The following is a 24,738-nucleotide window of genomic DNA, read 5'->3' on the forward strand; positions in this document are numbered from 1 at the left end:
TGTAGTATACAGGGATGGGGTGTAGTATACAGACATGGGATAGGGTGTAGTATACAGACGGATGGGGTGTAGTATTCAGGGATGGGGTGTAGTATACATAGGGATGGGGTGTAGTATACAGAGGGATGGGGTGTACTATACAGATGGTTGGGGTGTACTATACAGACAGATGAGGTGTAGTATACAGAGGGATGGGGTGTAGTATACATAGGGATGGGGTGTAGTATACTCGGATGGGATGGGGTGTAGTATTCAGGGATGGGGTGTAGTATACAGAGGGATGGGGTGTAGTATACAGAGGGATGGGGCGTAGTATACAGATGGATGGGTGTAGTATACAGACGGATGGAGTGTAGTATAGAGAGGGATGAAGTGTAGTATACAGAGGGATGGGATGTAGTATACAGACAGATGGGATGGGGTGTAGTATACAGAGGGATGAGGTGTAGTATACAGACGGATGGGGTGTAGTATACAGACGGATGGGGTTTAGTATACAGGGATGGGATGGGGTGTAGTATACAGACAGATGGGGTGTAGTATACAGACAGATGGGGTTTAGTATACAGGGATGGGATGGGGTGTAGTATACAGAGGGATGAGGTGTAGTATACAGACAGATGGGGTGTAGTATACAGACGGATGGGGTTTAGTATACAGGGATGGGATGGGGTGTAGTATACAGAGGGATGAGGTGTAGTATACAGAGATGGGATGGGGTGTAGTATACAGACAGATGGGGTGTAGTATACAGGGATGGGATGGGGTGTAGTATACAGAGGAATGAGGTGTAGTATACAGACGGATGGGGTGTAGTATACAGATGGATGGGGTTTAGTATACAGGGATGGGATGGGGTGTAGTATACAGAGGGATGAGGTGTAGTATACAGACGGATGGGGTGTAGTATACAGACGGATGGGGTTTAGTATACAGGGATGGGATGGGGTGTAGTATACAGAGGGATAAGGTGTAGTATACAGAGATGGGATGGGGTGTAGTATACAGACAGATGGGGTGTAGTATACAGACGGATGGGGTGTAGTATACAGAGGGATGAGGTGTAGTATACAGGAATGGGATAGGGTGTAGTATACAGACAGATGGGGTGTAGTATACAGACGGATGGGGTGTAGTATTCAGGGATGGGGTGTAGTATACAGAGGGATGGGGTGTAGTATACAGATGGTTGGGGTGTACTATACAGACAGATGAGGTGTAGTATACAGAGGGATGGGGTGTAGTATATAGGGATGGTATGGGGTGTAGTATACAGATGGATGGGATGGGGTGTAGTATTCAGGGATGGGATGGGGTGTAGTATACACAGGGATGGGGTGTAGTATACAGACGGATGGGGTGTAGTATACAGGGATGGTATGGGGTGTAGTATACAGACGGATGGGGTGGGGTGTAGTATACAGGGATGGGATGGGGTGTAGTATACAGACGGAAGGGATGTAGTATACAGATGGATGGGATGGGGTGTAGTATACAGACGGATGGGATGGGGTGTAGTATACAGACGGATGGGGTGTAGTATACAGACGGATGGGGTGTAGTATACAGACGGATGGGATGGGGTGTAGTATACAGACGGATGAGGTTTAGTATACAGAGATAGGATGTAGTATACAGACGAATGGGGTGTACTATACAGAGATGGGATGGGGTGTAGTATACAGACAGATGGGGTGTAGCATACAGACAGATGGGGTGTAGCATACAGACAGATGGGGTGTAGTATACAGACGGATGGGGTGTAGTATACAGACGGATGGGGTGTAGTATACAGAGATGGGGTGTAGTATACAGAGGGATGAGGTGTAGTATACAGGAATGGGATGGGGTGTAGTATACAGACATGGGATAGGGTGTAGTATACAGACAGATGGGGTGTAGTATACAGACAGATGGGGTGTAGTATACAGACAGATGGGGTGTAGTATACAGACGGATGGGGTGTAGTATTCAGGGATGGGGTGTAGTATACAGACGGATGGGGTGTACTATACAGACGGTTGGGGTGTACTATACAGACAGATGAGGTGTAGTATACAGAGGGATGGGGTGTAGTATACATAGGGATGGGGTGTAGTATACAGGGATGGGATGGGGTGTAGTATTCAGGGATGGGGTGTAGTATACAGAGGGATGGGGTGTAGTATACAGAGGGATGGGGCGTAGTATACAGATGGATGGGTGTAGTATACAGACGGATGGGGTGTAGTATAGAGAGGGATGAAGTGTAGTATACAGAGGGATGGGGTATAGTATACAGGGATGGGATGGTGTGTAGTATACAGACAGATGGGGTGTAGTATACAGATAGGTTGTAATATACAGACGGATGGGGTGTAGTATACAGACGGATGGGGTTTAGTATACAGGGATGGGATGGGGTGTAGTATACAGACGGATGGGGTGTAGTATACAGACGGATGGGGTGTAGTATACAGACGGATGGGGTTTAGTATACAGGGATGGGATGGGGTGTAGTATACAGAGGGATGAGGTGTAGTATACAGAGATGGGATGGGGTGTAGTATACAGACAGATTGGGTGTAGTATACAGACGGATGGGGTGTAGTATACAGAGGGATGAGGTGTAGTATACAGGAATGGGATGGGGTGTAGTATACAGACATGGGATGGGGTGTAGTATACAGACATGGGATAGGGTGTAGTATACAGACAGATGGGGTGTAGTATACAGAGGGATGGGGTGTAGTATACAGAGGGATGGGGTGTACTATACAGATGGTTGGGGTGTAGTATACAGACAGATGAGGTGTAGTATACAGAGGGATGGGGTGTAGTATACAGACATGGGATGGGGTGTAGTATACAGACAGATGGGGTGTAGTATTCAGGGATGGGGTGTAGTATACAGAGGGATGGGGTGCAGCCGAATAGCGCCTCTAAAATGACGGTAAAGCGCCGCTAAAACTAGCAGCGTTTTACCGTCAACGCATGCCCGCTCCAGTGTGACAGCAACCTTAAGTGATACAGAAAATTTTTTATATTTAAACATTTATTAAACAAAACAAACCTCCAATCAGTTCACTTGTATGTAGTATTTAGATAAAAAAATAAATAAATAAAAACTATATCTTAAATATTAAATACACAAAAACAGGTAATCAAAACTTTTGGACGAAAAAAAATGGGCTAACTTTACTGCTTAGTTTTTTTTTTAATTTATTAGTGTATTTCTTTTTTAAAAATTGCGTTTGAAAGACCGCTGCCCAAATACCGTGTGACATAAAATATTGCAACAACCACTATTTTATTCCCTAGGGTCTCTGCTAAAAAAAAAAAAAATATATATATATATATATATATATATATGGGGTGTAGTATACAGAGGGATGAGGTGTAGTATACAGGAATGGGATGGGGTGTAGTATACAGACATGGGATGGGGTGTAGTATACAGACATGGGATAGGGTGTAGTATACAGACAGATGGGGTGTAGTATACAGAGGGATGGGGTGTAGTATACAGAGGGATGGGGTGTACTATACAGATGGTTGGGGTGTAGTATACAGACAGATGAGGTGTAGTATACAGAGGGATGGGGTGTAGTATACAGGGATGGGATGGGGTGTAGTATACAGAGGGATGGGGTGTAGTATACAGACGGATGGGGCGTAGTATACAGATGGATGGGTGTAGTATACAGACGGGTGGGGTGTAGTATACAGAGGGATGAAGTGTAGTATACAGACGGATGGGGTATAGTATACAGGGATGGGATGGTGTGTAGTATACAGACGGATGGGGTGTAGTATACAGACAGATAGGTTGTAATATACAGACGGATGGGGTGTAGTATACAGACGGATGGGGTTTAGTATACATGGATGGGATGGGGTGTAGTATACAGAAGGATGAGGTGTAGTATACAGACGGATGGGGTGTAGTATACAGACGGATGGGGTGTAGTATACAGACGGATGGGGTTTATTATACATGGATGGGATGGGGTGTAGTATACAGACAGATGGGGTGTAGTATACAGACGGGTGGGGAGGTAGTATACAGACAGATGGGGTGTAGTATACAGACAGATGGGGTGTAGTATACAGACGGATGGGGTGTAGTATACAGACGGATGGGGTGTAGTATACAGACAGATAGGTTGTAATATACAGACGGATGGGGTGTAGTATACAGACGGATGGGGTTTAGTATACATGGATGGGATGGGGTGTAGTATACAGAGGGATGAGGTGTAGTATACAGACGGATGGGGTGTAGTATACAGACGGATGGGGTTTAGTATACAGGGATGGGATGGGGTGTAGTATACAGAGGGATGAGGTGTAGTATACAGACAGATGGGGTGTAGTATACAGACGGGTGGGGAGGTAGTATACAGACAGATGGGGTGTAGTATACAGACGGATGGGGTGTAGTATACAGACGGATGGGGTGTAGTATACAGACGGATGGGGTGTAGTATACAGACGGATGGGGTGTAGTATACAGACAGATGGGGTGTAGTATACAGGGATGAGATGGGGTGTAGTATACAGGGATGGGATGGGGTGTAGTATACAGACGGATGGGGTGTAGTATACAGGGATGGGGTGTAGTATACAGACAGATGAGGTGTAGTATACAGGGATGGGATGTAGTAAACAGAGATGGGATGGGGTGTAGTATACAGATGAATGGAGTGTAGTATACAGATAGATGGGGTGTAGTATACAGAGATGGGATGGGGTGTAGTATACAGAGATGGGATGGGGTGTAGTATAGACAGATGGGGTGTAGTATACAGACGGATGGGGTGTAGTATACAGACAGATGGGGTGTAGTATACAGAGGGATGAGGTGTACTATACAGGAATGGGATAGGGTGTAGTATACAGACATGGGATGGGGTGTAGTATACAGACATGGGATGGGGTGTAGTATACAGACAGATGGGGTGTAGTATTCAGGGATGGGGTGTAGTATACAGAGGGATGGGGTGCAGCCGAATAGCGCCTCTAAAATGACGGTAAAGCGCCGCTAAAACTAGCAGCGTTTTACCGTCAACGCATGCCCGCTCCAGTGTGACAGCAACCTTAAGTGATACAGAAAATTTTTTACATTTAAACATTTATTAAACAAAACAAACCTCCAATCAGTTCACTTGTATGTAGTATTTAGATAAAAAAATAAATAAATAAAAACTATATCTTAAATATTAAATACACAAAAACAGGTAATCAAAACTTTTGGACGAAAAAAAATGGGCTAACTTTACTGCTTAGTTTTTTTTTTAAATTTATTAGTGTATTTCTTTTTTAAAAATTGCGTTTGAAAGACCGCTGCGCAAATACCGTGTGACATAAAATATTGCAACAACCACTATTTTATTCCCTAGGGTCTCTGCTAAAAAAAAAAAAAAAAAAAAAAAAAAATTTATATATATATATATATATATATATATAAAATATGTTATAATATATAATGTTTGGGGGTTCTAAGTGATTTTCTAGCAGATAATACAGGATTTTTACTTGTAAGCAACAAATGTCAGAAAAGATTTAGTCTTTAAATGGTTAAACTGAGAGCTTCTACACACAGAGTTCAGTTCATTCATAAGTGTAAACATTGTATCTCTTCGCCCCGGTTTACACGGGGCGACTTGTCAGGCGACTTAGCCGCCTGACAAGTCGCATCCCGTTCTGTACAATGGAACCGTTCTAATAGGAGCGACGCAAGTCGCTCCGACTTAGAAAAAGGTTCCTGTAGTATTTTTGGGGCGACTTCAGGCGACTTGCATTGACTTCCATACAGTTGTTTTTGCAAGTCGCCGCTGAAGTCGTGTGCAGGTCGCCTCGGTGAATCGACCTGCAAGTCGTGCCGCCCCTGTGTGAACCGGCACTTCAGGTTCTTTTTATCAGATTTGGCAGGCTGCCCAGAGAAGAGAGAAGTCGCTTCACAGAAGATTTCAGGCAACTTGTATTGACCTCTATTACTGAAGTCATTTGCAAGTTGCGCTGAAGTTATATCGGCCTTTTTTATCAGCACAATCGGCCGATGCCGATTAAGTAAAAAACACCAAATATCAGCCGATATATCGGCCGGCTAATATATCAGTCAACCTTGAGTGTAGTATACAGGGATGGGATGTAGTATTCAGGGATGGGGTGTAGTATACAGAGGGATGGGGTGTAGTATAGACAGATGGGGTGTAGTATACAGGGATGGGATGGGGTGTAGTATACAGACGGATGGGGTGTAGTATACAGGGATCGGGTGTAGTTTACAGACGGATGGGGTGTAGTATACAGGGATGGGATGGGGTGTAGTATACAGGGATGGGGTGTAGTTTACAGACGGATGGGGTGTAGTATACAGGGATGGGATGGGGTGTAGTATACAGACTGATGGGGTGTAGTATACAGACGGATGGGGTGGGGTATAGTATACAGACGGATGGGATGTAGTATACAGAGAGATGGGGTGTAGTATACAGACAGGTGAGGTGTAGTATACAGGGATGGGATGGGGTGTAGTAAACAGACGGATGGGGTGTAGTATACAGGGATGGGGTGGGGTGTAGTATACAGAGGGATGGGGTGGGGTGTAGTGTACATTGATGGGGTGTAGTATACAGACGGATGGGATGGGGTGTAGTATACAGAGGGATGGGGTGGGGTGTAGTATACAGAGGGATGAGGTGTAGTATACAGAGATGGGATGGTGTGTAGTATACAGACGGATGGGGTGTAGTATACAGGGATGAGGTGCAGTATACAGACGGATGGGATGGGGTGTAGTATACAGGGATGGGGTGTAGTATACAGACGGATGGGATGGGGTGTGGTATACAGGGATGGGGTGTAGTATACAGACGATGGGATGTACTATACAGGGATGGGGTGTAGTATACAGACGGATGGGGTGTAGTATACAGGGATGGGGTGTAGTATACAGACGATGGGATGTAGTATACAGGGATGGGGTGTAGTATACAGACGGATGGGGTGTAGTATACAGGGATGGGGTGGGATGTAGTATACAGGGATGGGGTGTAGTATACAGACGATGGGATGTAGTATACAGGGATGGGGTGTAGTATACAGACGGATGGGATGTAGTATACAGGGATGGGGTGTAGTATACAGACAGATGGGGTGTAGTATACAGGGATGGGGTGGGATGTAGTATACAGGGATGGGGTGTAGTATACAGACGATGGGATGGGATGTAGTATACAGGGATGGGATGGGATGTAGTATACAGACGGATGGGATGGGATGTAGTATACAGACGGATGAGGTGTAGTATACAGATAGATGGGGTGTAGTATACAGACGATGGGATGGGATGTAGTATACAGGGATGGGGTGTAGTATACAGACGGATGGGGTGTAGTATACAGGGATGGGATGGTGTGTAGTATACAGGGATGGGATGGGATGTAGTATACAGACGATGGGATGGGGTGTAGTATACAGGGATGGGATGGGGTGCAGTATACAGACGGATAGATTTTAGTATACAGGAATGGGATTCTCTCTCCCAGGCCAGCCATGTCAGGGAGTGTTCGCCGGCGGCTCCGCCCGTTCCGGTTTCCGGTGGCCCGTGTCTCTCCCGCACACCTCCCCGGACATGGCTCTGTGATACAGCACATGGCGGCCGCGGCCATGCAGAGCCCCCCCACACCATCCAACACCCCCCCGCTCCTCCTCCTCTAGACACCGAGCTCGGCCCCTCTCCCTCCCGCCGCCATGGGGGTGCACGGCTTCCAGGACTACATCGAGAAGCGATGCCCGGGCGCGGTGGTCCCGGTGGAGCTGCAGAAATTGGCCCGGGGCAGTCTGGTGGGGGGCGGCCGGCAAAGACCCCCCCAGACTCCCCTCCGACTGCTCATCGACGCCGACAACTGCCTGCATCGGCTGTACGGCGGCTTCTACACCGACTGGGTGAGCGGCGGCCAATGGAACCACATGCTGGGCTACCTGGCCGCCCTGGCCAAGGCCTGCTACGCCGGCAACATCGAGCTCTTCGTCTTCTTCAACGGCGCCCTGGACAAGGCCCGGCTCCATGAATGGGTGAAGCGGCAGAGCAACGAGCGCCAGACCGGCCAGCAGATCATCAGCCACATCCAGAACAAGGGCACCCCGCCCCCCAAAGTCTGGTTCCTGCCCCCCATCTGTATGGCCCACTGCATCCGCCTGGCCCTGGTCCGCTTCCACATCAAGGTGAGGACCCCCCCCCCATCCCATAATAAGGCCTGTCACCCTGCCAGAGCTAGGCCTCATATCCATGACAAGGGGGGGGGGTCACATCCGGCCATAATGTGACAGCACCCCCCCCCTCGGTTGTTCTGTAGGAGATGGGCCCCAGATCCCTGACAAGGGGGGGCATTTCCTGATATAATCTGTGACACCCTCATTGTCAGAGTAATAGTATATAGGAGGTAGGCCTCAGACTCCTGAGGGGGGGGGGGGTGCTCACAGCCATATATATATATATATATAATGTCACGCCCCCACCTTCAGAGGACCCACCTAGTTGGGTCTTCCCTGGAGGAGTTAGGCCTCAGATCCATAACAGGTTGGGGGGCTCACACCCTGATATAGGTACCACCCCTGTTGTCAGAGCAATTTATATATATATATATATTAGGGGTCGACCAATATAGTTTTTTGAGGGCTGATATAGATTTTTCGACTGCCTTTCAGGCCGTTATCGGGTTCCAATATTCTGTAATTACCTGCCCCCCCGAGATGGAGCGCGTCGCCTGCCCCCCCGAGATGGAGCGCGTCGCCTGCCCCCCCGAGATGGAGCGCGTCGCCTGCCCCCCCGAGATGGAGCGCGTCGCCTGCCCCCCCCGAGATGGAGCGCGTCGCCTGCCCCCCCGAGATGGAGCGCGTCGCCTGCCCCCCCGAGATGGAGCGCGTCGCCTGCCCCCCCCGAGATGGAGCGCGTCGCCTGCCCCCCCCCGAGATGGAGAGCGTCGCCTGCCCCCCCGAGATGGAGCGCGTCGCCTGCCCCCCCGAGATGGAGCGCGTCGCCTGCCCCCCCGAGATGGAGCGCGTCGCCTGCCCCCCCGAGATGGAGCGCGTCGCCTGCCCCCCCGAGATGGAGCGCGTCGCCTGCCCCCCCGAGATGGAGCGCGTCGCCTGCCCCCCCCTGAGATGGAGCGCGTCGCCTGCCCCCCCCAGATGGAGCGCGTCGCCTGCCCCCCCCAGATGGAGCGCGTCGCCTGCCCCCCCCAGATGGAGCGCGTCGCCTGCCCCCCCCAGATGGAGCGCGTCGCCTGCCCCCCCCAGATGGAGCGCGTCGCCTGCCCCCCCCAGATGGAGCGCGTCGCCTGCCCCCCCAGATGGAGCGCGTCGCCTGCCCCCCCCAGATGGAGCGCGTCGCCTTGCCCCCCCAGATGGAGCGCGTCGCCTGCCCCCCCCAGATGGAGCGCGTCGCCTGCCCCCCCCAGATGGAGCGCGTCGCCTGCCCCCCCCAGATGGAGCGCGTCGCCTGCCCCCCCCAGATGGAGCGCGTCGCCTGCCCCCCCCAGATGGAGCGCGTCGCCTGCCCCCCCACCCCGATGGAGCGCGTCGCCTCCCCCCCCACCCCGATGGAGCGCGTCGCCTGCCCCCTCCCCAGATGGAGCGCGTCGCCTGCCCCCTCCCCAGATGGAGCGCGTCGCCTGCCCCCTCCCCAGATGGAGCGCGTCGCCTGCCCCCTCCCCAGATGGAGCGCGTCGCCTGCCCCCCCCGATGGAGCGCGTCGACTGCCCCCCCCGATGGAGCGCGTCGACTGCCCCCCCCCCAGATGGAGCGCGTCGACTGCCCCCCCCCCCAGATGGAGCGCGTCGACTGCCCCCCCCAGATGGAGCGCGTCGACTGCCCCCCCCGATGGAGCGCGTCGACTGCCCCCCCCGATGGAGCGCGTCGACTGCCCCCCCCCGATGGAGCGCGTCGACTGCCCCCCCCGATGGAGCGCGTCGACTGCCCCCCCCAGATGGAGCGCGTCGACTGCCCCACCCCCAGATGGAGCGCGTCGACTGCCCCACCCCCAGATGGAGCGCGTCGCCTGCCCCCCCGATGGAGCGCGTCGCCTGCCCCCCCCGATGGAGCGCGTCGCCTGCCCCCCCCCCGATGGAGCGCGTCGCCTGCCCCCCCCCAAGATGGAGCGCGTCGCCTGCCCCCTCCCCGGATGGAGCGCGTCGCCTGCCCCCTCCCCAGATGGAGCGCGTCGCCTGCCCCCTCCCCAGATGGAGCGCGTCGCCTGCCCCCTCCCCAGATGGAGCGCGTCGCCTGCCCCCTCCCCAGATGGAGCGCGTCGCCTGCCCCCTCCCCAGATGGAGCGCGTCGCCTGCCCCCTCCCCAGATGGAGCGCGTCGCCTGCCCCCTCCCCAGATGGAGCGCGTCGCCTGCCCCCTCCCCAGATGGAGCGCGTCGCCTGCCCCCCCCCCCCAGATGGAGCGCGTCTCCTGCCCCCCCCAGATGGAGCGCGTCGCCTGCCCCCCCCAGATGGAGCGCGTCGCCTGCCCCCCCCAAGATGGAGCGCGTCGCCTGCCCCCCCCAAGATGGAGCGCGTCGCCTGCCCCCCCCGATGGAGCGCGTCGCCTGCCCCCCCCCGATGGAGCGCGTCGCCTGCCCCCCCCGATGGAGCGCGTCGCCTGCCCCCCCCAGATGGAGCGCGTCGCCTGCCCCCCCCAGATGGAGCGCGTCGCCACTTGCACTACCTCTGGCAGCCTCTCCCCAACGATGTCCGAGCGGGTAAACTTCCACATGCGGGTGGTAAGAGATGACAATCTCTCTGTTCGCCCACAGCTCTGTGAAGAGCAGCCTTCACGGCCCTGCTGTAGGGGCAGAACAGCGGTGATGCGAGGTGGGCAGTGAGATGTCATCTCTCTGTCGCTGACAGAGGGAGGGAGGAGGTGGTCTGACCAATATCGCTACGTTTCTGACCAATACTGATTTGAAAGATGTGCATATCGGCCGCCAGTTTGGCTGCTCCAATAATCGGTCGACCCCTAATATATATATGACACCCCTTGTAATGGAGCTTCCTAGTACTGAGCTCCTCCTGTATTAGATAGGCCTCAGATCCATGACAAGGGGGGGCTCATACCCGGCCATATTGTGTGGACACCCCCACTGTCAGTGCTCCTCCTAGGATCTGGCCGCTGTGCACAAGGCCTCAAATCCATGACAAGCCTCTGATATAATATTTGACACCCCCACTGTCAGAGGATCCTCCTAGTACTGGGCTGCTGTGTAAAAGAAGACTCGGATCCATGATAAAGGGTGGGGGTCATTTCTTGATATAATCTGATACCCCCACTGTCAGGGGATCCTCCTTGTACCGTTCTGTTCAGGAGATGGCCCTAGGCATCGTGACCCTAGGGGGGGGCAGGCTCTCACCACAATAAGTGACACCCTGTCAGGGGAGCTTCCTAGTACTGGATTGGTGTGTGTGGCCCCCTATACAGTGACGGGGGGGGGGGCTAATATCGTGTCCTAATATGTGACACCCAAACTGTCAGAGGTCCCTCCCAGTACCAGGCTGCTGTGTAGAAGATAGACCTCAGCTTCATGACAAGGGGGGGCTCATACCCAGCTATAGTATGAGTGGACACCACTAGTATTGGGTAGAGGGGTAGGCCTCCGCTCCATGACAACAGGGGGCTTACACCATGATATAGGTGAACATCTCTAGTATTGGGGAGGAGTTAGACATCAGCTCAATAATGGGGCATATTCCACATTGTGCCCCCCCCCCCCAATACTGTCCTCCTTTGTAGTAACTAGGCCTTAGTACCAGGACACTGGGTGCTCAGTACCCTTCTCATTGTATGACACCGTGGCAGAGCTCCCCCTGTACTGTTGTCATGTATTAGATGGGCTTCAGCCCTGTGACGGAGAGCTCAGCACCCAACCATAGTATGTGACCCCTGTCACAGTATCCTAGTTCTGTAGAAGATTGGTCTCCGCTGTGACAGGGTGCTCGGTACCCAGCCATAGTATGTGACACCATCTAGTATCCTCCTAGTTCTGGGCCCTTTGTAGAAGATAGGTCTCCACTGTGACTGTGTGCTCAGCAGTCAACCATAGTATGTGACCCCCTGTCTAGTATCCTAATTCTGGACCCTTTGTAAAATTTAGCTCTTCAGTGTGACAGGGTGCTCGATACTCAGCCATAGTATGTGACTACCCTTCTACTATCTTGGTTATGAGCCCTCTGTAGAAGATAGTTCCTTGCTGTGACGGGGTGCTCTGTACCCCACCATAGTATGTGACTACCCGTCTATTATCTTAGTTATGAGCCCTCTGTAGAAGATAGTTCCTTGCTGTGACGGGATGCTCTGTACCCCACCATAGTATGTGACTACCCGTCTATTATCTTAGTTATGAGCCCTCTGTAGAAGATAGTCCTTGCTGTGACGGGGTGCTCTGTACTCCACCATAGTATGTGACTACCCGTCTATTATCTTAGTTATGAGCCCTCTGTAGAAGATGGTTCCTTGCCATGACATGGGGTGCTCAGTACCCTCCTAGATACGTTTTTTCCCACAGGGGTACAATCAGTCAGATTTTTGCTCTGAAAAAACTGATGAATACTGATTCAAGTTACTGTTTTTCCATCAGTTTGCAAATTGTCTTCAGTTGAGTTTAAACCTGATTTTTTTCACGTCTGTTTGTTTTTTAGTTGATGAGGAAACTATTCATAGGTGACGAGTATAAACAAAAATGTTTCTTGCCTTTTAAAGTGACACTTGGTCAGAGGACCTTCCTAGTACCGCCCTTTTCTGAAGGCATTAGGCCTCAGTCCTGTGATGTGGTGTGGGATGATCAGTACTTTTTACACTGTGTGGCACCCTGTCAGGGGACCCCTTAATACTGTCCTTCTCTGAAGTAGTTAGGAATAAGCTTTGTGACAGGGCGCTCAGCACTTTGCTATGTTTTATGACACCCTGTCAGAGCATCTTCCTAGTGCTTGGCTTCTCCTGTCATAGTATTCTTAGTTCTGTTCTCCTCTCTAGGTGTTAGGCCTCAGTACTATGGCACATTGGTACCTTGAAATCTCCCACAATTGTACCCCTTTCATATCTGTGATTCATCAATATACGTACCTAGCTGCATTTTGGTGACATTTGGCACCTAAGCACCCTGTGACAGACCTAGCCGGGAGAGAGAATTTTGGAGGGGACTGAATGCTAGCCTCTTGCTGATCGATCGTGGGCCCTGGCATTTGGGGGAACGGTGCTCTTTGTGAGCTGTATGCCTGGGGACCCTTGAGGTGGTATTACTGTGGATTCGGGTCCTGGTCCCCCAGGACACACAGACTCTGGGGACCCTGGATTTGCCATATTAGAAATAGTGGCTGATTCATAGTGCTGTTACAAATGCTGTTGGGAGATGCTGATGTCGATTCCAGCCACCTGTCTGTCTGTTGCCTGCTAGAATGTGTATTGTAAATAAGTCTCTAGCATGGGATCTAAGAGTCATTAGATCCCCATTGTTGTTTGTGTTAATTAACTCTGCTATTGTGATAATGTTGATTGGGTTTTCTGAGCTACAAGATGGCCAGTCTGGCCTAAAGATCATGTCTGAGTCATCTAGGCCAGTGTTTCTCAACTCCAGTCCTCAAGGCACTCCAACAGGTCATGTTTTTAGGCTTTCCATTATTTTGCACAGGTGATTTAATCAGTTTCACTGCCTTAGTAACTACCACGGTTGTTTCATCTGAGGGAAATCCTGAAAACATGACCTGTTGGGGCGCCTTGAGGACTGGAGTTGAGAAACACTGATCTAGGCTGTCTAAAGGGATTAGTTAATTAGCCCATGTTAATTGGGTTTCTGGTCACAGGTGTATGTTCAGAGTAATAAGAGCCTGTATTTTTCAATAAAAGAGATTCCTGTTTGAACTTACATACAGCCTGCCTGGTGTTTGTTCTGAGCTACACAACTGGATTAGAACGGCACATAGCTGTAGTTCTAGTCCCGGAGCTTCAGATGACCGAACCATCAGATGTTGCGATCTGCAATCTGATTCTATAGCTGCAGAGGCGTGTCGGGAGAGTGGAATCGAGCGAGCAAGGGGCTCGTTACACACCCTATTATAATAGCGTTGTACCAATATCCGTATCAGTGCCGATACTAAGAATTTGCAGAAATACTTCTACTCGTGCAAATGCTATGATACTAAAACCAATACCTTCAAGTCCCCAGACCAGTGCGATTCCAGCAATGGAACGGTTTAAATTGTTGCAACTCAAGTCGCAGTGACTTTGAAAAAAGTTCCTGCGCTACTTTTTTTGTTATTTCATTGTGACTTGCATTGACTTCTGGTAAATGAAGTCGGAAATTGATGGGTCCAAATCGCACTGATCTGCGGCTTTGAAATCACATTTCAAAGTCGCACTGGTGTGACCCAAGGCTTACATTTCTTCATAATTATAAAGGAACGGTAATCATTTTCCCCAGTCATCTTTCAGGATGGCTAAATGAGAGGCTCCCCCCCACCTAGCACAGGAAACACAAATCCGCATTAGTATAAAGACAGGCGTGAGGCTAGAATTTGTTGGTATGTGTGTTTCCTCTGGCCAGACAGAATCTCTGCAAGCTTTTTTTATTTTTCTGTCAGATCTTTGTTCTAGGTGGCATGGGCCTCCCGGACCGTGAAACTCCTTATACCAGGGCAGTGTCCTGGGGGGGGGGTTGGAGGACCCCCCCCTCCCCCTTACTTTATGATCCATTGGGGAACCACAGCATAAGGCTAATCCTGTCCCTGTGAGGCATGCAGAGTCTACCTACTGGGAATGTGCTTTGCCCCCTGCCTGCATGGTCGCTCTGGAGTTTAGAAGATCCGGGAACACCAGGCAGACGTCATTTCCGGTCAAGTGATGACACGGCGGATGTAGCCGGTGGCCATCTTGCTTGTGGCTCTCTGGTAATCTCCGGAGCAGCCTGGGAAGGGGATTTTGGGCTCTGAGGCAAGATGACGGGCACCCCAATCCACAGGTGTCAGTCCAGGGCTCACGGGGACGGATGAGGTCCATGCTGGGTGGGACCCAGGACACTTGAGGATGCTGTTTGTCCTTTGTTTCACACAGGTGTTTGCCCCTTTCACACAGGTGTTCCGTTTGTCCGTTTTTCATTCATCCGTTGACGGATGAAAAACGGACATCAGTGCATCTCTATGGAAATATGGAAGTAAATGGATATACATATGCTTCCGTCCATATCCATTTTTTAAAACAAATCGCAAGCCTTCTTTTCTTCCTTTTAAAAAACCGTAATGGTTGAAAACAGTCTATTTTTCCATTAGTAGTGGATGTAAAAAAAAAATGATGAAAAACTGAATTTTTTTTAAAAACGTGACTGAACTGATTAAACCAACAGAATGCCCATGTGAAAGGGGCCTTAACCTCCCTGGCGGTATGATTATGTCAGATTTTTGCGTTTCAAATTGGTACAATTGTTTTGCATAGAAATTTGGCGTTTTATATTGTAGGCCTGTATTTCCTAGTAATAACACACTTAAATCTGTCCAAACAAGCGTGTAGTAGACATCCTGGGTGTGATAAAGTTTGAAACACAAAATCATAAATTATAATATAATAAATAACTAAAATAATTATAAAAAATAATAATAATAAAATACATTTCCCCACGATTCACTGTTGCTCAATTCTGCAAGTGTTCTAATTTACTATCGCTCTTTTCTAGCTGGTCTAAAACCACTTTTGACATAAAGGGACACTTTTTAGTTGCTATGGACAATCTCAAGTTTCCAGGCAGAAAGAAAAGTATATATAATATAAAACTGCATGCAGGGCATTGGACAAAGCACTGGGGACAAAAGGGATGTGAAATGATTTCATACAGTAATGTAATCTGTAAGATTACAGTGTACTGTATGTATTATGAATTTTCAATTTTTGGAATTTGCAGCCAGGCTTTGCCCCAGTGCGTCGTGTCGCTCGCAGGGAATGGAGCCCGGAACACAGAGGCATTGGGCGGAGGACAGAGCCCACGGACACAGTGGGTGGACATTGCAGGATCCTGGGGACAAGGTAAGTATACTGCACAAGGATCCTGCAATGCAATCCTAAGTGTGGCTCGGAGTTACCGCTAATGGTACTGAATTTTAACCCCGAGCCACACTCGGGAAAACCCCAAAGGAAGGTTAAAGGATATGTAAAGGTTTGTTTTTAAAAAGCAAACAAACATGTCCTACTTGCCTCCTCTGTGGAGTTGGTTCTGCACAGAGTGGCCCTGATCCTCCTTCTGGGGTCCCTCAGTGGCGCTGGTGGGTCCTTTTCTTCTCGAGTGCCTCTCTGGAGCTCTCCTTCTGAGCACTCGTGCGGGCGCGCTCCCGTGTTCTGCATTCATTGACACAGACAGCAGGACTTGGCTCCGCCCCCGGCTCCCACATCATTGGATTTGATTGACAGCAGCAGGAGCCAATGACTGCACTGCTATCAATCTATCCAATCAGGACCCAAGGCATCGGCTGGAGCTGGTGTGCTCGTCCCCGTCGCTGGAAAGATCGGGTTCAAGTAAAAGGGGGGCACTGGGGGGGCTGCTGCATCACAGAAGGTTTTTTACCTTAATGCATTAACGTGAAAAACCTCAAGGGTTTACAACCCCTTTTAAGGCTTGTACACACTATAAGAAAATTTTCGTCTGAGAAACGATCATACGATTTTCTAATAGTGTGTACACAACTAACTGATTCCGCTCTTTTGACCCAAAAATTCCAAAGGGACAAATTCCAAAATGTTTCTTGTATGGGGACCAAATGATTTTAGTTTAATGTGTACCGTTTTCGGACCAGAAAAATCAGAAACAAGACCGCATGTGATCAGAAACAATAAAAAAGAAAAAGTCTTTGTCATACGAGAATTCTCCTACATTATTTCCTTCCTCAGTTCCAACTTGCTGTAAAACGGGGAAAATCGGACGATCGTTTGGCCGATTTTCTTATTGTACCCCACTTTAGTCTTAAAAAATCTGTCACATGACACTAAACATAGGTATCTGTAATTGGTATCGGCAAATACTTAAGAAAAAGTATCGGTACTCATTCTTGGTGTTTAAAAAACTGGTATCGTTGCATCCCCAGCGGGTAACACTCCTGCACTACAAAGCACCATGGTGCATTTTAAAATAAATAGGTCATGTCTGTTTTTTTTTTTTCTGCATTGTAATCCATTGGCAGCCTATTCAAAATAAATAGGCTGCCCTAAAGTGGATTTAAACTCCACTTACAGCATTTGGAGTTTTTGCTATAACATGGATGTGTGCACAGCATAATTGTACATTATGGCAGACTTGTCTTTGGCAGCCATGGTGTTCATCACTTCCAATGACATCCTTGCCCTGTCTACATATGGGCTCAGCATCCTTGGCCAAGTTGGCTGTGCAGGGTCGCTGAAACTCCTATTCATGCACATGGGAGTTAAAGTATAACTAGGCCCGTTCACACCACATGCAGTCCAGTGTGTTTTTGTTCTACATCAAAAACGCAGGGAAAGTAGGTTATATGGTTTGGTTATGGCATAGTTCACACCAGTGCAGTCGGTTCCAGGGCTTTTCATGTCCAGGAGAAAAAAAAAGTAGAACATGTTTAATTTTTCATGCACTGGACTGTACTGGAATGCAGTAAAACTCACAAACGCATCGGAAACTAGTAAAAAAAAAAAAAAACACAGGAAAAAAGCACCTGAAATGCATCTGGAAACTCACCAAAAACATGATAAAAACACGCATCCAGAACGGATCTGGCGCGTGTTTTTGTGGTGTGAACCGGCCCTCAAGGCAAAACTTTTTTTTTTGTTTGTTTTTGTTTCGGATTAAAGTGATTGTAAACTTTTTTTTTTTATTTTTTTTATTTTATAAAAGAAAAAAACATGTTATACTTACCTGCTCTGTGCAGTGGATTCGCACAGAGGAACAACCAATCCTCCTCTTCTGGGGTCCCTCTTCTGTGCTCCTGGCCCCTCCCTTCTGTTGAGTGTCCCCACAGCAAGCAGCTTGCTATGGGGGCACCCGAGCCAAGTCAGTTCCGTGTGTCCATTCAGACACGGAGCTGTGGTTTGGCCCCGCCCCCTCTCTTTCCTGATTGGCAAACATTGGCTGAGACACAGCAGCAGGAATCAATCAGTAGGGAGGGTCCCAGACGGCCAAGACACTCGTGGACAGAGATGGGGCTCCAGTTAATTATTAGGGGGGTCGAGGGGGGCTGCTGCACATTCTGACTTTACAACCCCTTTAAGTGCAGAGGGATTAGAACGCCTGTCAAGTCGTATTGCAGTCTGTGCCCCTGTTAAGGAGATACAACCCTTCCTATTTGTTCTGTTTACATTATCATTGAAAGCGAAAGTAAAAGAAAATCCCAAATTTTGGGTTGTCCCCAGAAAAGTAATAGAGGGGAATCTTCCAATAGGAACACTGGTTTTGGTGAGGAAGGAATTCCCTTCATTTGCAGGGATTTCTCCTCACTTCCTGTTTGGCTTTGGAAATGAAGTGAAGGGAAATCTTTTATGCTATCCAAAATGGGGGAAAAAAAAGTTTTGCCTATAGTTCTTTATTCTATCCCGCCACTTGTCAGATGCCAGAATTGTATACTCACCTGTGCATGTGTGTCCATTTAGAAAAATCATTGCTGGCAGGCGAGACCATTTAAAAAAAAAAACATTTTTGCAGAAGAGGCACACAGTCTGCCTGCCAGCAGTGTTTTTAAAATAATTTAGTTCTGATTTACACAGCAGACAACACAGCATTCATTAACATGCAGTTATCAACATACCACAGCAGTGTGAATGAACTCTTAAGTGGCACCTATTCTGTCAGTGTACACTCACTACTGGGCTGCCCTGGCTCTGTAGAAGTTAGGCCTCTGTGCCATGATCAGCAGGTGCCCCTCACCCTCCTATAGCACCCTACTGTCAGAGTATTCTCCCAATGCTGGGCTGCAATGGTTCTGTAGCGGTTAGGCCTCAGTGCCATGACTGGCAGTTGCCCAGCACCCTCCTACATTAACACCCTCAGTGTCTGAGTACTCTTTGAGCCCCAATGCCAGGACGGGATTGCTCAGTTCCATCCTTTTTGTGACCCCCTCTCTCTCTCTGTCATAGTGTCCTTCCAATGCTGTGATGTTCTGTTGAAGTTTGACAGCTGAGGCCAGGCACCCTACCATACTATGTGACACCACTACTGTCCTTTTACTCTCCTAAAACAGATCCACAGGGGCTCTGTAGGAACAGCACACCTAAAAGATGCGGGTAGGAACAAGAACTCCCAGTGTCAGCATTTGACAGGAAGGTTCCACTATGACCATCTTATCTTTTGTGTACATAAATGAATACTGCACTGCTAGAGGTGGTTAAGAGGCCACAATTTTGCACAGGCAGATGTTCAACACCTCCACAGTCAGAGTACAGTAATAATAGTGCACTGCTAGTGCCATTGACAGATGGTTGCCCAATGCCCTACTACATTAACATCCTCCTGTATATACTTGTGTAATGACCTGCCTACATGGGTGTTTAAGAGTTTAATCTGCGGAGAGTTTGGGGATCCTTTGAAAAACTGTAGTGATTTGTGTCATTTTATAGGGCAGTGTAGACAGATAAAATATAGCCTAATCAAATCGTGTGCAAGGGTCAGGATGAGGAGGGGTTGAGGGAAAGGGGTAGGGTGGCATGCATTAACACAGGTGAAATGGTGCCCAGGGAGGTGTGTGCTGGTGATCGAGTGAGGGGTAGAGTTAGGTTTCCAGGTATGTGTGTAGTGTGTGTGTGTGTGTGTGGATATAGATCTAGATCTATACACACTTTTTTTTTTTTTTTTTTTCTTTTCTTTTTTTTTTGGTATGGAAACGCATTGTAAATGCGTAATATATGCTTGTGTGTTTCTAACACAAATTAACCATTTCCCGCTGGGAGGGCATACATGGACGTCCTCCCGTTTTCGGTGGTTATACCGGGATGATGCCTGCACCTACCAGCATCATCTCGGTATTGATCTTTTCATCCGGCGATTCTCTTAAAGGCAGAAGTGATCAGAGTGGCGATTGATGGGAGGCCAGAGGAGAGATTTGGGTTCTAATAGAGCCCAAATCTCTTCATAAAGAGGACCTTGCACAGCCCATAAATGTTCATCCCTTGTGATGGCAATAAATTTAGTACAAAAAGAAAAGTGTAAAAAAAAAAAACAAAAAACATTTAAAACGCCACCCCGTCCCATTGTGCTTACGTGGTAATGCAAACGCATATGTAAACTGTGATTGAACCACACATGTGAGGTATTGTTGTGAACATCAGAGTGAGAGCAATAATTCTAGCACCAAACCTCCTGTGCAACTCTAAACTGGTAACCTGTAAATGCGTTTAAAGCATTGCCTATGGAGAATTTTAAGCAACGTAGTTTGCCGCCATTCCACAGGCAAACACAATTTTAAAGTGTGACATGTTGGGTATCTATTTACTCGGCATAACAACAACTTTCACATTATGCAAAGAAATTGGTTTGACATTGGGGTGTTTTCGTTTTGTTTTTTAAAACCTGAAAACATTTTTTTCCAAAAAAAAAATTGCGTTTGAAAAACCGCTGCGCAAATACCGTGTGCCATAAAAAAATTTCCAACACCCATCATTTTATTCTATAGGGTCTCTGCTAAAATATATATATGTTTGGAGGTTCTAAGTAATTTTCTAGCAAAAAAATACATTTTTAAATGTGGGAGTGAAGTTTCAGAAATAGCCCAGATGGCAAATGGTTAAACACCTTGTAAAAAAAAAAAAAAAAAATCACATTAGAAACTGCTTTTAAATGTAGGATAATGTCATGCTAATTGTGTGCTAGGTGCTTCACAAACCTATCCTAAATATGTAAAGGGGTTCTTATGGGTACGCTTTGTTTGCTTTAAATTTCAGCTCCCACGTAAGCAGCCCTGATGGAGCTGTTGTAAGGACATGCTGGAAAACCAGCAGCTGATCAGCACTGGCAGCCAACGCCTGTGAGAGCTGATCAGTGGGTTCTGGTGGGGGGCAGAACACCGCACTATCATTGCATAGTTAGTATGGCAGCCTGGCGGTTTTTGTTTTGTGCAGCCGCTACCTTGAATGAAAAAAAAAAAATGAATGTGTGTACTAGGCTTAATCCTAAGGCCCCTTTCACACTGGGGCGGGAGGTGCGTCGGCGGTAAAACGCTGCTATTATTAGCGGCGCTTTACCGTTGTTCTAGCAGCGGTATTCGGCTGCTCGTGGTGCGGTTTTACCCCCCGCTAGCGGCCGAGAAAGGGTTGAAAACCACTGCAAAGCGCCTCTACAGAGGCGCTTTGCCGGCGGTATTGCCGCGCTGCTCCAATGAACTCAGTGGGCAGGAGCGGTGTATACATCGCTCCTTCACCGCTCCGAAGATCCTGCTAGCAGGACTTTTTCCCGTCCTGCTAGCGCACACAGCAGCGGCAGCTTCGGGTTGGTTTGCAGATGCTCTTTTTAGCGCAATAGCGCCTGCAAACTGCCCCAGTGTGAAAGGGGTCTAACTAATAAAAACACTGCGAACAGGTAGCTCTTTATTGCAGAGGAGACAAGCTATGTCTTCACAGGTACACACACTTACCTGCTCACAATCTTCTATTGCTGTGCCAGAATGACTCCTGTTTGCATATGGTATATGACATCACCCACCACCAACCAATCAGGAGGCTGAAAACCCAGAAGTAGGCCAGAAACAACCACTGACGAGAGAGCCGCTCCAGGTGAGCACATTAGACATCCATCCACAGCATAGCCAGCGTTTGGGTGAAGGTCATCTGCAAATACACAATCAAAAGAAACCTGGAATTCATTGCGACACTTCACCTTTTATTGATCCTTCATGCAAAAGACATCACAGACCGTGCTGGGTACAGTAAAAGTTGACGTGTTGTGCTGTGACTAGCGCTTTTTTATAACCACATACTATGAGGTTATCAGTAAGCTCACGAAGGATTAATAAAAGTAAAGTGTTGCAGCGAATTAAGCATTTCTTTTGATTAGGCCAGAAACAAGATGGCAGCCGGCAGTGAAGGATGTAACCACTGCATCGCTTTAGGATCCTGTTGGCTTTCATAGCAACAGGTTCTTCAAATGGCAGAGGTGCCAACTACCTCACTTTGCTGCCAGTGTCATGTCAAAAGTGGCACAAATGTTTTGCTTAAATTAGAAGCAGATCATTTCGAAAGGGAACTGGCACCAGAAACGTGTTGACACTATTCAATTCCCTGATCAGGTCTTGTTCGCCTTGTGGGCTTTTTTATTTTCATAGGGATGCATTGAAAATGCATCCAAAGTATTTACAGTGTATTTAAGGTGCTTCTATAAAAAAAAAAAAAATCTTTGTAAAAATCAAACATATACAAGAAGTAACTAATGATCAATCTCTCGGGCACATCACAGGTATATTGTAAGTCCATATCACAATCCCATCCTAAATGTGTTCTGGATGTTCTGCTTGCTTCTAACTTTGACGTTCCCAGTGTACACGTTCTAATACAATACTGCTGTACCTTGTATAGATCTGACATCATATAGGAACTGTGTGTGTAACAACAGCTTGTGTACACGAGTGTTCAGGGGTTTGTAAAAGGCTTTTGAGAGTTCTTTGGAACTGTATTCCTACAGAGTAGTGTGTAGTCCAGTGCTTGTAGATACATACTGTATATCCTATGTCGCTTTTGCTGCAATGTAACCTATTCATTCATGTGATGCTCATTTTGTAAGGAATTAAACGTACATTGTAGGCTCATATGATGCACATTACATGTGTGTACAGTATGGTGTACGTGAGAGGAGGTTCTTCAAGAACAATGAATAACTAGCTGACAGGAACTGCATAAAAGCATCTGAAATGTGACCAATTGTGTTTCTTGAACATGCCTGAAGGCATGCGTTTCTCATAGGTGTGTTTTGCATGCTGCCTTACTGTTGTGGAACTTAAAACGGTATTAAACCCAAACTAAAGATTTTATATATTGCAACTTGCCAATCATTGGATGCGTAGCTGCATTCGTGTTTTTTTTTTTTCTTCCCTCCTGTTTTCACCTGGTGATCTGGCCAGTAACGCACCCTCCTGTATTAGAGTGCCTCCACTCTGGATGAATGAGCACAGGGGGCACCTTGGCCAACAGCATTAGTCTGGGGGGAGGGGAGTGTTAAATGTACCGCCTGTTCGTTTTTTAGGTGGACCTGATCAGACCATCCATTGCTCTCTATGGAGTGGCATGTGTCAACGTGTGTGTGTTGACACCCGCTCACATCTGATTTGATCATATCCACCAAAAACTGCCAGGTTGGGGATCCGTTCCCCATCCATCTGGCGGATCAAATGATTGTCGGGTGTAAATGGACAGGCGGTTTGTTTCCATCCGACCTCCCATAGAGGACAGCGGGCTGTGTCTGCATATGAACACTTTTCTAAGCAGTTACAGTAACTGTTTTTCCTTTTATTTATTTTTATTTTATTTATTTCAGGTACTTATATAGCGCTGTCAATTTACGCAGCGCTTTACATATACATTGTACATTCACATCAGTCCCTACCCTCAAGGAGCTTACAATCTACGGTCCCTAACTCACATTCATACATACTAGGGACAATTTAGACAGGATCCAATTAGGATAAAGGTTTTATATAAATAAAAGCTAATTATTGTAAGCACACCTGTCAGTGGTAAATGGTTTGTTTCATCCCTATAACATGCATGAAGGTAAAAAACCTGTGTGCAATCCACCCACCCGGGGCTCTGTGTGTCTTATGGACGCGTAGAGCAGCAGCTTGGGAACGAGCGCGCAGCGGTGCCCCCAGGGCATAATTTTTTTTTTTCCGGAGGGGGCACTGCTCGAGAGGGGGGGGAGCCAGGCGTGCCAACTGGAGACCCGAAATGATTGGAGCTGCTCGGTGCAAAACCACTGCAAAGAGCAAGTAAGGAGGGGCAGAGGACTGAAGATTTCATCTAGGACAACCAGCACCAGCAGATGAGATCTTGTGCTGGTTAAAAACTAAACTAAACTGGTGTACACATCTTCCATAGATCCAGTTTCATCTGAATGAGAAAGTTACTGCAAAGACCACCCTCTGTGCACTCGATTCTGAGGCTGCATTCTCATTATAGCATTTTGTGATTCCATACAACTCTGTGTTTTTGAGCATGTTTGCGAAATGTACAAAAAACAGGTGCTACTCTTGCGGTGCCATTCAGGCCTCATGCACACTGGACGTTAAAATAACGTTATAAAAACGTCAGTAGCTTTGCAGTGAGTTTTTAAACATTTTTGCAATAGCGTTTAGTAGCATTTAGCGTTTTTCCACGTTAGCATTTTTTAACTTTTTTTTTTAATGAATCAAAAACGTTAAAAACCGCTGGTGGGCGACGTTTTTGAGCGTTTATCGTCTATCAGCATTAGAGCGTTTTTACAGCTCAAAAACGTCTCTCAGAACCCACTAGTTTCTTTTTTTTTTTTTAACTGCTCAAAAAAGCCACTGCCTAAAACTGCTGATAGACACATAGGATAACATGATGGAGAGTTTAACCACTTGCTGCCCGCCATATAGCAGAATGACGGCGGCAAAGTGGTTTCAATAACCTGACTGGGCGTCCTATGACGTCCTCAGGATATTAAGCCGCTGCGCGCCCCCGGGGGCACGCATCGCTGCGATCGTTGCGGTGTGTCAGTCTGACACACCGCAACTCCAATCTAGGTAAAGAGTCTCTGATGGAGACTCTT

General features: G+C 48.1%; 1 protein-coding gene across 1 annotated transcript in view; it reads left to right on the top strand.

Annotated features, from left to right (window-relative positions):
- The first annotated feature begins 7,607 nt into the window (after window positions 1-7,607).
- FAM120A (family with sequence similarity 120 member A) overlaps window positions 7,608-24,738 on the top strand; it is a 125,257-nt gene continuing 108,126 nt past the window's right edge. Inside the window, exon 1 of the mRNA XM_073592325.1 lies at window positions 7,608-8,211. Coding sequence (XP_073448426.1) covers window positions 7,738-8,211 — 474 coding nt within the window. The 5' untranslated portion in view covers window positions 7,608-7,737. The remainder of the gene's footprint in view (window positions 8,212-24,738) is intronic.

This window comes from Aquarana catesbeiana, linkage group LG07 (assembly GCF_042186555.1).
Source record: "Aquarana catesbeiana isolate 2022-GZ linkage group LG07, ASM4218655v1, whole genome shotgun sequence".
Taxonomy (NCBI): domain Eukaryota; kingdom Metazoa; phylum Chordata; class Amphibia; order Anura; family Ranidae; genus Aquarana; species Aquarana catesbeiana.